This window comes from Convolutriloba macropyga, unplaced genomic scaffold (genome assembly GCF_964194025.1).
Source record: "Convolutriloba macropyga unplaced genomic scaffold, txConMacr16.3 SCAFFOLD_4744, whole genome shotgun sequence".
Lineage (NCBI taxonomy): Eukaryota > Metazoa > Xenacoelomorpha > Acoela > Convolutidae > Convolutriloba > Convolutriloba macropyga.
The window spans coordinates 7,501-20,011 of record NW_027451704.1 but is presented as its reverse complement, the minus strand read 5'-3'; the positions used below and the strand labels follow the sequence as shown (position 1 = coordinate 20,011).

The 12,511-nt window shown below is 36.0% G+C and overlaps 1 protein-coding gene across 1 annotated transcript in view; it reads right to left on the bottom strand.

The window, feature by feature from the left end:
• Positions 1–4,368: 4,368 nt before the first annotated feature.
• LOC142356908 (uncharacterized) overlaps positions 4,369–12,511 on the bottom strand; it is a 12,575-nt gene continuing 4,432 nt past the window's right edge. The window contains exons 2-5 of the mRNA XM_075408662.1: positions 11,595–11,853; positions 10,728–10,967; positions 8,631–8,850; positions 4,369–4,758 (exon numbers count right to left, since the gene is read on the bottom strand). Of these exons, the coding sequence (XP_075264777.1) occupies positions 4,430–4,758; positions 8,631–8,850; positions 10,728–10,967; positions 11,595–11,853 (1,048 nt within the window). The 3' untranslated portion in view covers positions 4,369–4,429. The remainder of the gene's footprint in view (positions 4,759–8,630; positions 8,851–10,727; positions 10,968–11,594; positions 11,854–12,511) is intronic.

Genomic DNA, 12,511 nt, shown 5'->3' with positions numbered 1-12,511 from the left:
TCAAATTTTTTTGTGGATACTTTGCTCCTTTTTTAAATACAAAAGAGAAACCAACGGGTATATTGGGGACAACCTGCAAAAAAATTTTAGTTTTCTGCGTTCTCTTCTCGACGGGTACAGTGATCTTCTAACTATTTGTGCCAAAATGTCCAATACAAATGTTTACCCCTCGACTGTTGGATTTCACATATTTGTAAAAAACCGACATGTAAATTATTTGGTGCGATTTTTCAATACGGAAGGAATTTTTGGGCGGTAATGATGACAGCTGCTGTTTTGTTTTCTATTTCTTATGAAATTGCGTCAGACAATTTGTACTCCTTGCTCTGAAAATAGCTAGGAGCTGAATATGCAAGAGTGAGTATATCAGTTGCCGTAATTATCTCGAGAGGATTTAGATATTCACACAAAAAAATTGAAAAGTTTAAAAACTTTTAAAAATTGTTGTCTTGATATTTTTGCCCCTGGAAACAAATAGAACAATTTTTGAACGGCAGATCTGAAAACCGTGTTTTTTAAATTGCTGTTTGTGCCAATAACCACATATGGTGGGTTAGTGATTTTTTTTGCGGTACATTTGTTTTTGTTCCTTTAGTCTACAGTGGAAGAACACAAAACGCTGGTAGTCTTTGCTCTGCAAAACCTAATCTCCCAATAAATTACTTAATAAAAACCTTTTTGGTACCCCAACTTTGGTCCCCCCTTCGTCCCAATCTGGGTTTTGGCGAGAATTATATAAACTACGGAACCAAAAGGCTACATTCAGCACAATTGTTGTCTGTAAGCGCTACTTTTGCTTAACAAAATTGAGACGCACACGGTCATGAAGAAAGGCAAAAACTTCCAGGCTTTAAACAAGCTTTCGTTCTCGTTTCCTCCACGTAGACAGAAAAGATGGTTAGGTTGTTTTTTTTTACTGTTTGCCAAGTAATCGCGATTCGAGTTGTCCGATTTGCATGGCAAAAAAGAAAAGCAACAGCCTAAAAATCAACATCTAGTACACAGCATGCCTGCAAACGTAACCAAGAGATTAACAGGTTCAGAATCCAGTGAGTTCCTGACAGAATTTAAACAAAATTTTTTGACAGAAACCGAAACACTTAAGTTCGTCCAAGCGATCACTTATGTTTTGGGTGTAATGTAATCAGAAAGACGGAATTTATTTTCTAGATGTCTAAATAAATTAAATCTTTCAGTTTACTTCAAAATTTTGAAGAACTGCGAGTACAAAATAACATTTTTAAAACCTTTTTTTCAACAAAATGTTGCTTCTGCAAATAATTAAACGATTTTCAGCAACTTCTCCCAGGAAAAAGAGCGAAGGTTACCAGAATGTTCCGGAAATAGCCTTGTTCTGAGTCCACTTGAAAGTTTAATGGCAATTTCAAAGCAACAGTTGAGAAAAGAGACAATTTTTTGGAAAAATTTGGGAGAAAATAGTCTAGAAAATTTCGAAATTTGGAAACTCGTGTGAAAACTGTACAAACCGCCTACCGGTTATTTAAAATGCTAAACGCGTAATGACCCCTTGATAGAGATCTGATTTAAACTCAGAAAGTTTTATTATTTGATATTTCTGGTGCTTTTTTAAAATTCAAAGTGTAGGTGCCTTTTTGTATGATCTTTTTGAGATAGTTCATAAACATTTAGCTTTTATTAACTGGACGTTTTCTCAAAGAAAGGCAGTTTTGCTGCACTTGAAAATAAATGCTCTACCTTTTTTGGGTTTGAATATTACGATATTCTCCTTTTCCAAGCGAAATGCTTTTGGGAACTCATTTCAAGATTCTTTGTTTTTCCAGGAGAAACTTTTTTCGTGATAAGAATGTGTTGCTTTCGAATAAAAAACCAAGCCATTTGAATTATAAATGGACAGATCAGCTCAAATTTTATATCTTTTCTTGTTATTTGTTTTGCATATATTTCCAACATCGATAGTTAACATTGCTAACTAATGAGGTTGTAAACAACTTATATATTAATTTGAGATCAATTATGCCCCCGGCATGCTATTTTACGATAAGGTGTGATAACTTATCATGGTTATGATAAGTTATAACAGCAGCAGTGGTACTAACTTCTTCGAGGTCCTGGAATCCTGAAGGAATGTCGTCTTTCCCACTCATACTGCGCATGGGCTGGTAAAGGGATAAAATGGCCACGCAACACGCGGGCCAAAACCCAACAGAACCCAAATAGAGAAAGGGGAAAGAAAGGGGGAGAGAAAGAGAGGGGTACTTCCAACACACCAATCAAGGCAAGACCGGTGGCTGGCTGTTGGCTGGCACAAATCTGTGCCAACACTCAGGTACACTCGGGTAGAGATAGAAGATACAAACACTCAAGCAAAGGTACCTCAAATTAACCTGAGATTAAGGCTACCTCAAAATGAAGCGTCAGGTCCTGCCGAGTAATTTATGTGTTTAATTTACGGGATTACTCCCACTGTCACCCCAAATAAACCTAACAGTTATGAAATAAGTTATAACTAACTTCTGATTACAACTAAGTCAATACTCAATAAATTGCGTGCGCTTCGTGAAAGTTGTCGAACTTTTACTAACTACCGAATTTTGTCGGAATTTATTTGAAAGGTTGAAATAAAATTCTGAGAATAAGAAATTGTACCGAATAAATTTGTAAATTAGTTGCGGCGGGCGACAGTAGTTTATTTGGCGAATTCAAGTTTTATCAACGTAGCTTGGTTTTGTTGGTTTTGAAATTTCTACCCAGAAATTGCATATTTGGAATTGTTTCTGGACAGTCAAATTAAAACCAGACGCTCGCAGCAAATCAACTGGCAACCAATTAGAAGTTGCTCACTTTTTATTAAACTATTTACGGTTCACAAAATCTATTTTCAAAATCAACTTGAAGCTTTCAAACAATATTTTTGCAGACTACAGCCATAGTTTTAGGGAGTTAAAGAATGTATTCTGTCTGATTATTAACCAACTGGTTAGTAGAAGTTATAAACGTTGTTATAACTATTTGGTTTTCCAGTTTGTAGCCAGCGGCGAAACTCTAGGAACTGTTAATCTTACTTGGTCGGAGTTCAGGAACACTGAAACCAGAAACCAGCTGAGATTCTAAATTTAGTTCTGGATAATCAATATGGTTTTTATTACTACACTGTTATTGGTTATAATAAACTGCATTAACAGAATCTCATTTAACAGAAGCTATGTATATCATCGGAGGAGCGGGGAAAAGTGGCGATGAGAGGGGGTGAGTGGCTTATAATTTATTAAAATCATTTTTATAGATGAAGTGAGCTCTCCGTTATATGTGACCACGAAATCTCTGAATCGTTTCAGTATCCTCGAAAAAATTATGCTCAAATTTGTTGGGGTCGGCTTAGACTTTGTATCTTAGAACGAAATAATCAAATTTACAAGTCTGGTGGAGCGAATAATATAGATAGATTCCGCTAGCCTGGCTAACACCATTCTGCGTAAAGCTTTCCGTCTAACAGTCCGTCTAGCAGTCCATTTGGACTTTCGTGTAAAGATTGGTTCCTCAATTGTATTCTTGAAAAGGAGAGCCTTTATCAAAACAGCTATATAGTTCTGGTAAACTGCAGATTATTTCTTGGTAAATTCTGAATGCGAAACAGATACGAGATACAGAACATAAAACGCGAATAGTTGAAAAGCTGCCTTTCGTTGCACTGAACCTAAATATAAGTTCCACAAGAATTAAACGGTCTTTAAAAGTTAGGGCCTGATTTCACGGGTTTTCCGTGTGGTTATCGAATTTGCGGTTGGGAATCTATCCGGTATAAGAACACAAAATGCTAAACAGTTCACGTGCTACTCACGCTCAAACGTGACTTATTTTCCATTTATTGATCTTGTTTACGCGTGGTTGTTGTCGCAGCGAGGTATTTGTTTTGCCTGTTGATTTTCTGTGGTCGTTTATCATGATAAAACAAAAATCTCAGTTCTAATTTTAGAATCCAGAAGTCTTAACTGGGCAGAGGTTGGTTCATAGTACACTTTTGGAAAGTACCAGAAATTTAATTGTAAATTTATACCGAATTTAATATTCAGTATAAATGTGGTAGATTTCAGTACGGATTAAGTTTACAGTGTTTTAGCTCCGCCTATCAATTTTTCAGTTTCCTCTTAAGACCATGTGACAAAATATTTTACATTTCCCGCTTTTATTCCTGTTCAAGGAATTCAAACTTTTTAAACATAGGAAAATTCAGACTCATGTTTATATTTTTTGTGTAACTGCGCAAAAATATGGGAAACTGTGGTAATAAAGTTTTGCAGAATAAGGATTCTGGGGAGGAAATTCTTGGAAAATTTGTAATACCTGAACACCTGAGCACTGGCCTAGACTGCTACCAAAACACAAAAACCTGTTAAATTCTGATTAAATTACACAGAAGCCAAACTTCGTCTGAGCTTAAATCGATAAGTTACAAATAAACAATATCTTCTAAATCTACAGTGTTAATATTACTCTCGCTAGTTGCATGCAGCGCGTGTCTATTAGTTGGTTTGTACTTTCTCTGGGTTTGGGTTAAATGATTGATCGGGTTCGAGTAAAACTGCACGACATTTCGACCTTGGGGTCCGAATGAAAAGGCAGCATCGCGACACACTCCGCGAACTGTCTGTTTTTCATGGTGATTTGCAAGGAAGGCTAGTTGGTGAAGTGAGTTGGCAGCTCTTAAAGCAGTCAAGCAAACAGCAGCTGAACAGATTTCTTTTGCGTCTATCTCTTCAAGTTGTTCTAAGTAGACATCTGAAATAAAAGTTATAGTTTTCATCTTCATAATAGATGGATTCCGAGAGAAACAACGCAAATTTGTGAATTTACTACACGGATTGGGTTTCTATTGGTTTTCATCGAACAATAGGAGTAACTCCACACAAGTTTATAAATTCATTGATGAATCAGCTGCTAAACCTAATCGTGTTTCTCTGTACTTAGCAAAAAAAAAATCAGCGAAAAATTTTCCGGAGAATATCAGGGCCAAAACCTCAATTTAACCATTTTTTTAATCACTTGTAAAGAAAAACTATATTACATAGTGTTATAGAAATGAAATCGCTCAGTTACGTAAAGAAGCTAGGAATTGGCTTTCTACAAAAATGCTGTTCCGAAGTTCAAAAAACAGTTACCAAAAAATGAGGCAGAAGATGAATGAAGGGAACACACGGTCATCTTAATTATCACCCCGTTCTGTGACGGTTCAAAATGTGGATTGTCTGTCATTTTCAGTAGTACAATAGCCTTTTTGGGTGGAAAAAGTCAACTTGTTGATCAAAGTTCATTTTTTACAAAACTTTTTAATGTCATTTTAATGTAAAACAAGGAAGCTCGGTAGTGTGCCTTCGCACATGATGTTTCGACCTCGCCAATCCACGTTTTGATTTAATAGTCTACCAAATGAGGAAGAGAAAAAGCAGGGCAAAATCAACCAGTTCGATAAACAGTAGAAGAAGTATCAAGTTTTAGTGAAAGAAGTAAATACTCCAAAAAATTTTTTGCTTGAAAATAGTCGAAGTGAAGACTAATAACAGATTTTTTAAATCAATCTGGAAGAAATCCCAAGCAGCTCAATTATTAGTAACTATCCTTTGTTGAAAACATTAATTCACGAATTGTAAAGAGCATTAGGTTTTGATAAATTTTTTTTCGACGAGGTTCAAAGTTTTTGCAATCTCAATCTTCTGTGTGCGTGTTAAAAAATGAACTCGAAGGCTCTGGCTCTTGTTACTCTGGAAGTAGCACAGTCTATCCGAACATATCTTTCGAGTCAACCAAAATGATTTTTCCTCTAATTTCAGAGTTCATGTTCAAGTAAGTTCACTCATCTAGAAACAGTTGAAAGTGGCTCTCTAACAAAGGTACAGATCAAGGATAATAATTAAGCAACTGAAGCTTGTTCTTCTGCAAAATGAAATTTTAATGTAAGCAAAATGATAAGAAATACTGTAAAATGTCAAAACTTTTTCGAGAGTTCACGAAAAAATTCAAGATTATCAGTATCCTACCTTTTTGCATCTTTTTAAACTACTTTCTGTTATCTTACTAAACACGTAGAAGTTGTTTGTTCTTTTTCTCATCATCAAATGGATTTAGACAAAAATATCAGTAGCTAATTTGAGATCTAAATTGGTATGGGAAGCTATATTAGCTTTTCATATTATTGATGGACTATAATGCGAAAGCACCTAAGTGACTCAAAAGTAAAATTTCGACGAAGCTAACGTACATTTCAGTCTAAATTTAGCAGCCGAATCCATTCGGAATTCGAGAAAATTTTTGAATAGCCGTGTGTGTTGTTTGGAAAACGCAAACTATGCCTAGTACAGTTTAACTAATTTGTGGAAATATTCAGAAAAAAAAACTATATTTTTTGGAACAGTTTTCGCAAGTTTTGATTTCATTGTTAATTTAACATCAAATTCTCTACTCCAATTTTGAATCTTGAAATTTGTAGTAAACAAGAAGTCCAAATCTGTGTTTTTACATGATATGATGAACCGACTCATTCATATTTGAACCTATTTGATTACCAAATGATGAAGAGAAAGAAAGTCTTTCAAAAATTTCCATAATGTTCGGTAAAAATGGATAAATGAGTAAAAACTTAAACCGCTGAATGAAATGAATAATGCCGCTTTAAAGCACCGATAAGACCTGCATAAATGAGACGTCGAGTGAAGAAAACCATAAAACGACATATCTAGTTTTCAAAATGAAAATTTTTAACAACTTCATAATATCATCAGATAAAATGTAAAAATCAAACTGTATGTAAAAATCAAAACTGTATTAAAAAATTTCAATACAAAGTATATTGGACTTATTTTTATTGAAATTGGGTTCAAGTGGAAACCAGAGAATTGGGCTCAGGTGGCAGAAGAGAAAGGGGCAAAAGTCAAAAACTATTCGATTTCTTTTGAAAATAATTAACTTAAAAAGTGATAACATTTAAAAGGTTTCCACTAAAAAAACTTCTAAAAACATATACACTTAACTCCTTAGGAAGCCAATAAGACCTGTCATTACTTAGATTAAGTCATTAGACTAGAAAGTACAACAATACTCGAAAAATGTTAAACGATTTACGAAGACACGGAGTATTGAAGCCATTAAAATCTTGACATATAAGCAAAAAATTACTTCTGTTCACTTGCGTGTCACGACTTGATATTCAAAGGAATTTGTAAAAAAAAGAATAATGAGGACCACAAATAGAGAGGAGTTTCAAAAATTATTGATACCTTTCTCAAAAACAGATAGCGTCAAAGTCATAAAAAGGCGTAAAGACACAAAACCCAGAGACGGGATAGTTTTGGCTTTACAAAAACGTGTATGGGACCTGTCAGTGTAGTTTTAAGGTGTTATTTTTATATACAATTGATTTCAGAGTCATTGAATCCAATGACTATCAAACGAAGGCATTCAATGTGTTCCGTTAAAGTGCCATCGGAATGCATTCAAAACTGTCGGTTTTGAAAACAATTTATACGACCAAAAAAGAAACCACTATAACCAATTAATAGTAGCTGAAAACATCATAAAGGTTCAGTTGGGGTTCTTTTCGACACTTTGAAAACCTAATATTTCTCATCACTTTCCCAATGAACTCCTATATGAAAACTGAAATCTTTAACGCAAGAGAATTTGAATCCATTTTGATTTTCAAAATCTACGAGGAGACCAACTCTCCCGTTGCCATCGCTGCACGTCTTTGAAAAACCGGTAGTTGAGCCAATCCAAAAAGTTACACGCAACTTAGCTAAAAAACACAATCGCTAACAATTTTACCATATTTGTGCAAAGTTAATAAAAATTTGAGAAAAATTATGAAGATTGTTGACAAAAACTACAGAAATCAGCAGAACAACCACAAAAATTCAATTTCGATAACCCCCGGAAAAGAACAATATAAAAATGTTTCAATATAATGTTTTCCGTTGAACGCCTTTCTAATGATGCCACTCCCAAATCATTTAGATGAATATTTCAATCAATTGACTGAAGAAAAATTGAGTGCAGAAATACTAATTTAGGCGCATAGTTCGTCCCCCTCATTAGGTGGGGTCGGAAAAAACATTTTGAAACTTTGTTTACATCCTTCTCAATCAAGACATAAAATCAATTAAAGAGACTTTTGCGATTAAAACAGCAATATTTTACAGATAAAGCTTGCAGTTGTCGAGAAGTCAACTCAATTTTTTCTCATATTCAACTGTTATCAAAATCTTTTTGATGTCGATTAGCTTTTTTGGTTCAAGCCCTTTTTTGAAAAGTGTTAAAACAATAAATTCTGCGGATATCTTTTCCTGTCCTCACTAGCAAAGCCAGCTATTTTTCGAGCTTTTTGAAGTAGCTCCTATTGAGAAATATTGTTTTTTTCTATTTCAACTTTATTCTCTGCGCTTCCTTTAGTAAAGAATTTGCGCTGTTTTTAGATAGAAGAGATAACACAGAACATTGTGTAAACTCTTATTCAAAACAGTTCTGCTTTTGCAGACATAATATGAAAATATTCGAAATCCTACATATTTCCAATTGATTGTGAAACCTCTACTAAACTTGACAATTGATTAAATACTCATAGGACGAATTGACTGTAGTATAAAGTCAGTTTTGTTTACCTGTGAGTTTTTTGCGGACAACCACGTCAGAAATAGAGTCAAAATAGTCCAAAATTTTGGAGGCTAACTCCGGTTTGATACTCTGGCTCTCTGTTAAAAGCTGTGCAATCTGTTTCCATATTTCCGGGTGGGGAATGTGGCCTGCAAATTGGGGTAAAATTTCAGGAAGGGTATTGGCTTGTAGGTTAGGGTTCCATAACTGCGATGATAAGGCTACCTCCTAAAATATATTCCCATGCATTCCTTTTATTCACATATTTAGATTATTGAACATAATTATAGTTTGATTATTGAATACATAGACTAGGTAATTAATTCCTTTTAATTGCGTGAAGGGATGTTTTGGCAATTTGAGTATGTTGAACTTGTTTAAAATGTTACGCAATCATTCAATCTGAATAGTGAGGCACATCCGAACAAATTGTCTCATCTCATTCAACGTTTTCTTTTTGAGCCTAGAGAGGAGCTCAGTTCAAACTCATTTCCCTAGTTGAGCGGACGTCGTATGAAAAGACCGCGGTTGGCCACCGCGGTTGTGTATGAAGTCTTACCTTTGGTCTTTTTGTTAATAGCCAGTGTCGACAATGCGTTGACAAAAAATGAGTTGACCGATATTTGTCGGGGTTAACCAGGGTACGACCGATACTTGCTCCCATTGCAGCTCACTCATACAACATTATCCCCTTTTGGCAGCCCCCCGGGTCGAGGAAAAATCGAAAAACATATGTAAGATAAGCGGTGAAAAAATGTTTTCTTTATCGCAAATTTTATACATAATTTTACGGTGAAATGTGGTTTGTAAAGAATTATGTAAGTTCACTGCTAGAGTAAGTGGTGAACTTACAAAAATTCACCATAATTCACCGCTAAAGTATGTAACTTCACCGCTCCACATAGCGGTGAAATTTTATAATTTAGCCGTGAATTTTAGTGAATTTTTGTAAGTTCATCGTTTACTCTAGCCGTGAACTTACATAATTTCACCGCATTTCACCGCTAAATTGTGTATGAAATTTCCGGTGGAAAAAAAACTTTTCGCCGCTTATCTTAGAAATTTTTGATTTTTTGCATTGATCTTACAAAAATTCACCGCTTCCTAGCATTGATCAGAGGTCACTTTGGTCTGGGACGGTCTGATCAGAGGACGTCTCGAACGCACTTTAGTCTGATCAGAGGACGTTTCGAAGAGACTTTAGTCTGACCAGAGGCTGTTTCAAACGCATGATAGTCTTATCAGAGGACGTTTAGAAGGCACGGTAGTCTGATCAGGGGACGTTTTGAGAGCTAAAATAGGTTAAATACTGTCGAAAAAAATCAGCAGTTGAACTAACGAACTACTTTTTAAGATTTTTCCATTATGTTTTGGGTGTGTTCTCCTCCTCCTTCTCTCAACCGGGCTGGGGATCAGCTACGGCGGAGTTACAAACAACTATAGGAGATTTTGAGAAGAGCACTAGGTAAAAAACCAGGCTCAAAGTCTATCTCCAAACAAAACAAAACATAATAAATCGAAACGAAAGGAATTTCTGCTATGGCTTGCCTAGGAAGAAAGTTAGGTTTTCATACGGAAATTTGTGAATTTTGCGAATAACGAAGTTTATCACACTTAATGTAAATAAATTTGTGTCTAATTCCACGCATTCACTGCTGATCTCAAAAAAATTTTAACATTTTTCTAAGCGGTGAATTTATGTAATTTAAAGCGGTTACTTAATATATTTTCACCATTAGGTTATGCGGTGAATTTATGTAATTTCACCGCTAAATTCAGTGGTGAAATTATGTATTTTCACAACTACGAGGCAATAATTTTTTTTCACGGCATTCTTCGCTTGATTTATGTAATTTCACCGCATTCACCGCTTATCTCACAAATTTTTCCGCATGAATCTTACATAATTTTGCGTTGAATGGCGGTGACACCTCGACCCGGGCCCTCTTGCATTACTCTACCACCCCACTTTGACTTAATTGGTGTTTAAATTGCAACATTCAGATCGTACATTATACTCTTGTCTGTTCATATTATCACCAAAGTGGGTCTGGCATTGGTGCGCGTTCCAAGTCGGTCTGGTAAATATCATCGAATTATTTAACCTGTACAATTTTGTCGACATAAACTTCCACACTGCCCTGGTACTCCCTAGAAACAGTCTGGTAGAATGTGAACACAGACACACTGTTGGTCTTGTCGTCCCTGGATCTCTCCCCCACCAGTCTCTCCGCTGCTAGTTCCATACCCTGGGAGAGGAAGGAGGGGTCTGTGATGAGGGGTGTGAACTTGTGACTGTAAAGACGATGTAGTTGCCTGATCAGACTTCCTACGGGTGCCAAAAACTGCAAATCAACAACGACATTTTTGGCGGCTGGAAAAGGTGAAGAGCAAAAAATACACTTTTTAATGAAAAGTTATTTTTTGCCGGTTACATAACTCAGGTCAATTACAGAGATCAACTAAGATAATCAAATCAATGAGTCAGAACCGTTTTCTATATTGGTGGTCAATTACGCCCAACTTCTATTTGAGCTCCATTTCGACTCCCAGGGCGGCGTTCATATATGTGATTGTATTATTTGAGAAAGCACAATACGGCGTTGTTTTCCGATTTTTTCGGCACCTTCGAAAAACTAGGCAAGCATATGAACATCATATACCAATACTTACATGGTTTAAATTTTAACTTTGAACTTTGAAGCAACCTCTAACATTTCAACTTTATGTCACAATTGCATGCTGTCAGAATTGAAGACTATAGTAAGTCCCATAAAGTTGCAACGCAAGCAAACGTTCGAAAACTCCCGACATGCAAATGAACAACGAAATGCTGATCCTGCATCTTTTAAATTTGAACTTTGACCCTTGAAACGTTCGATAGCGTTGCAACGTTATGGGACTGACTAAAAAAGGTTTTTGCCGCCACGCTATATCTAAGCGTACAATAATTTTGGTCTTCAAAAACTTACTAGTGTTGGTTTGTCAATTGTCTCCCAAAACATTTTCATGTTCTCATTCTCACAAATCTCCGGAACCAGCTCTTCGACACCGGCATCATCCGAGAACAGCTGGACTGCCGTTTGGTGTGTGAGAAATTTGAGGATCTTCTCGAAAACCATTCCCTGGAAACCGAGTTTCTGAAGGGCTCGATTTTTCTTCTTTTCCAGAGGAGGTTGCATGTCCAGATACTGAGAATAGAAAGGAAATGTTTCTCTTCTCACAAATTTTCTACAAATGACAGTAACTTTTTATTCATTTGAGGTAAACAATTCAATATATTTGTCATTTAAACTTTAATGTTTTTTTGCCGTGAAAACTGAGAGAAAATGCAAAAAGTTAGGGAGCGAAACCTTGCTAGCAGCATCAAAAAAACGCACTCAATAAAGCTTGAGTCCTTTTGACTCAATCAGTCCACGCTAGTATTACAACCCAACTGTGGTATTAGCTAACTCCATATACTGCTGAAGAATTAGTGCTTTGAGGACTCGAACCTACTATCTCCAAAACCTCGTCCAGGCATGCTACCGTTGCACCAAAACTCCGATGAAGAATCAACTTTGTTAGCTTGATATACCACAAGCTGGGTTATTACACTTGTCCACCCAGTTATCGCGCAACAGACAATTGTCAATGTTAATACGCGCATCGGTTCTCTTCACCGAGAAAAGGAACAGGTCCAAAAAAGCCTGGTATCATTTTGAGGAATTGATGTCCCGGAGTCGGGTCATATAGGAATTCAGTCCTGATTCAGGATAATTGAATTGTAGGCAGTATGGGCAGTATAATACATTATGTTTCGATCTCTTCGAAGAATGGTTTTGTTATGCCCAGCATGATCTATAAACGGTGTGCATTCTGCCCAGCATGCAGTATAAACGGTGTGTAT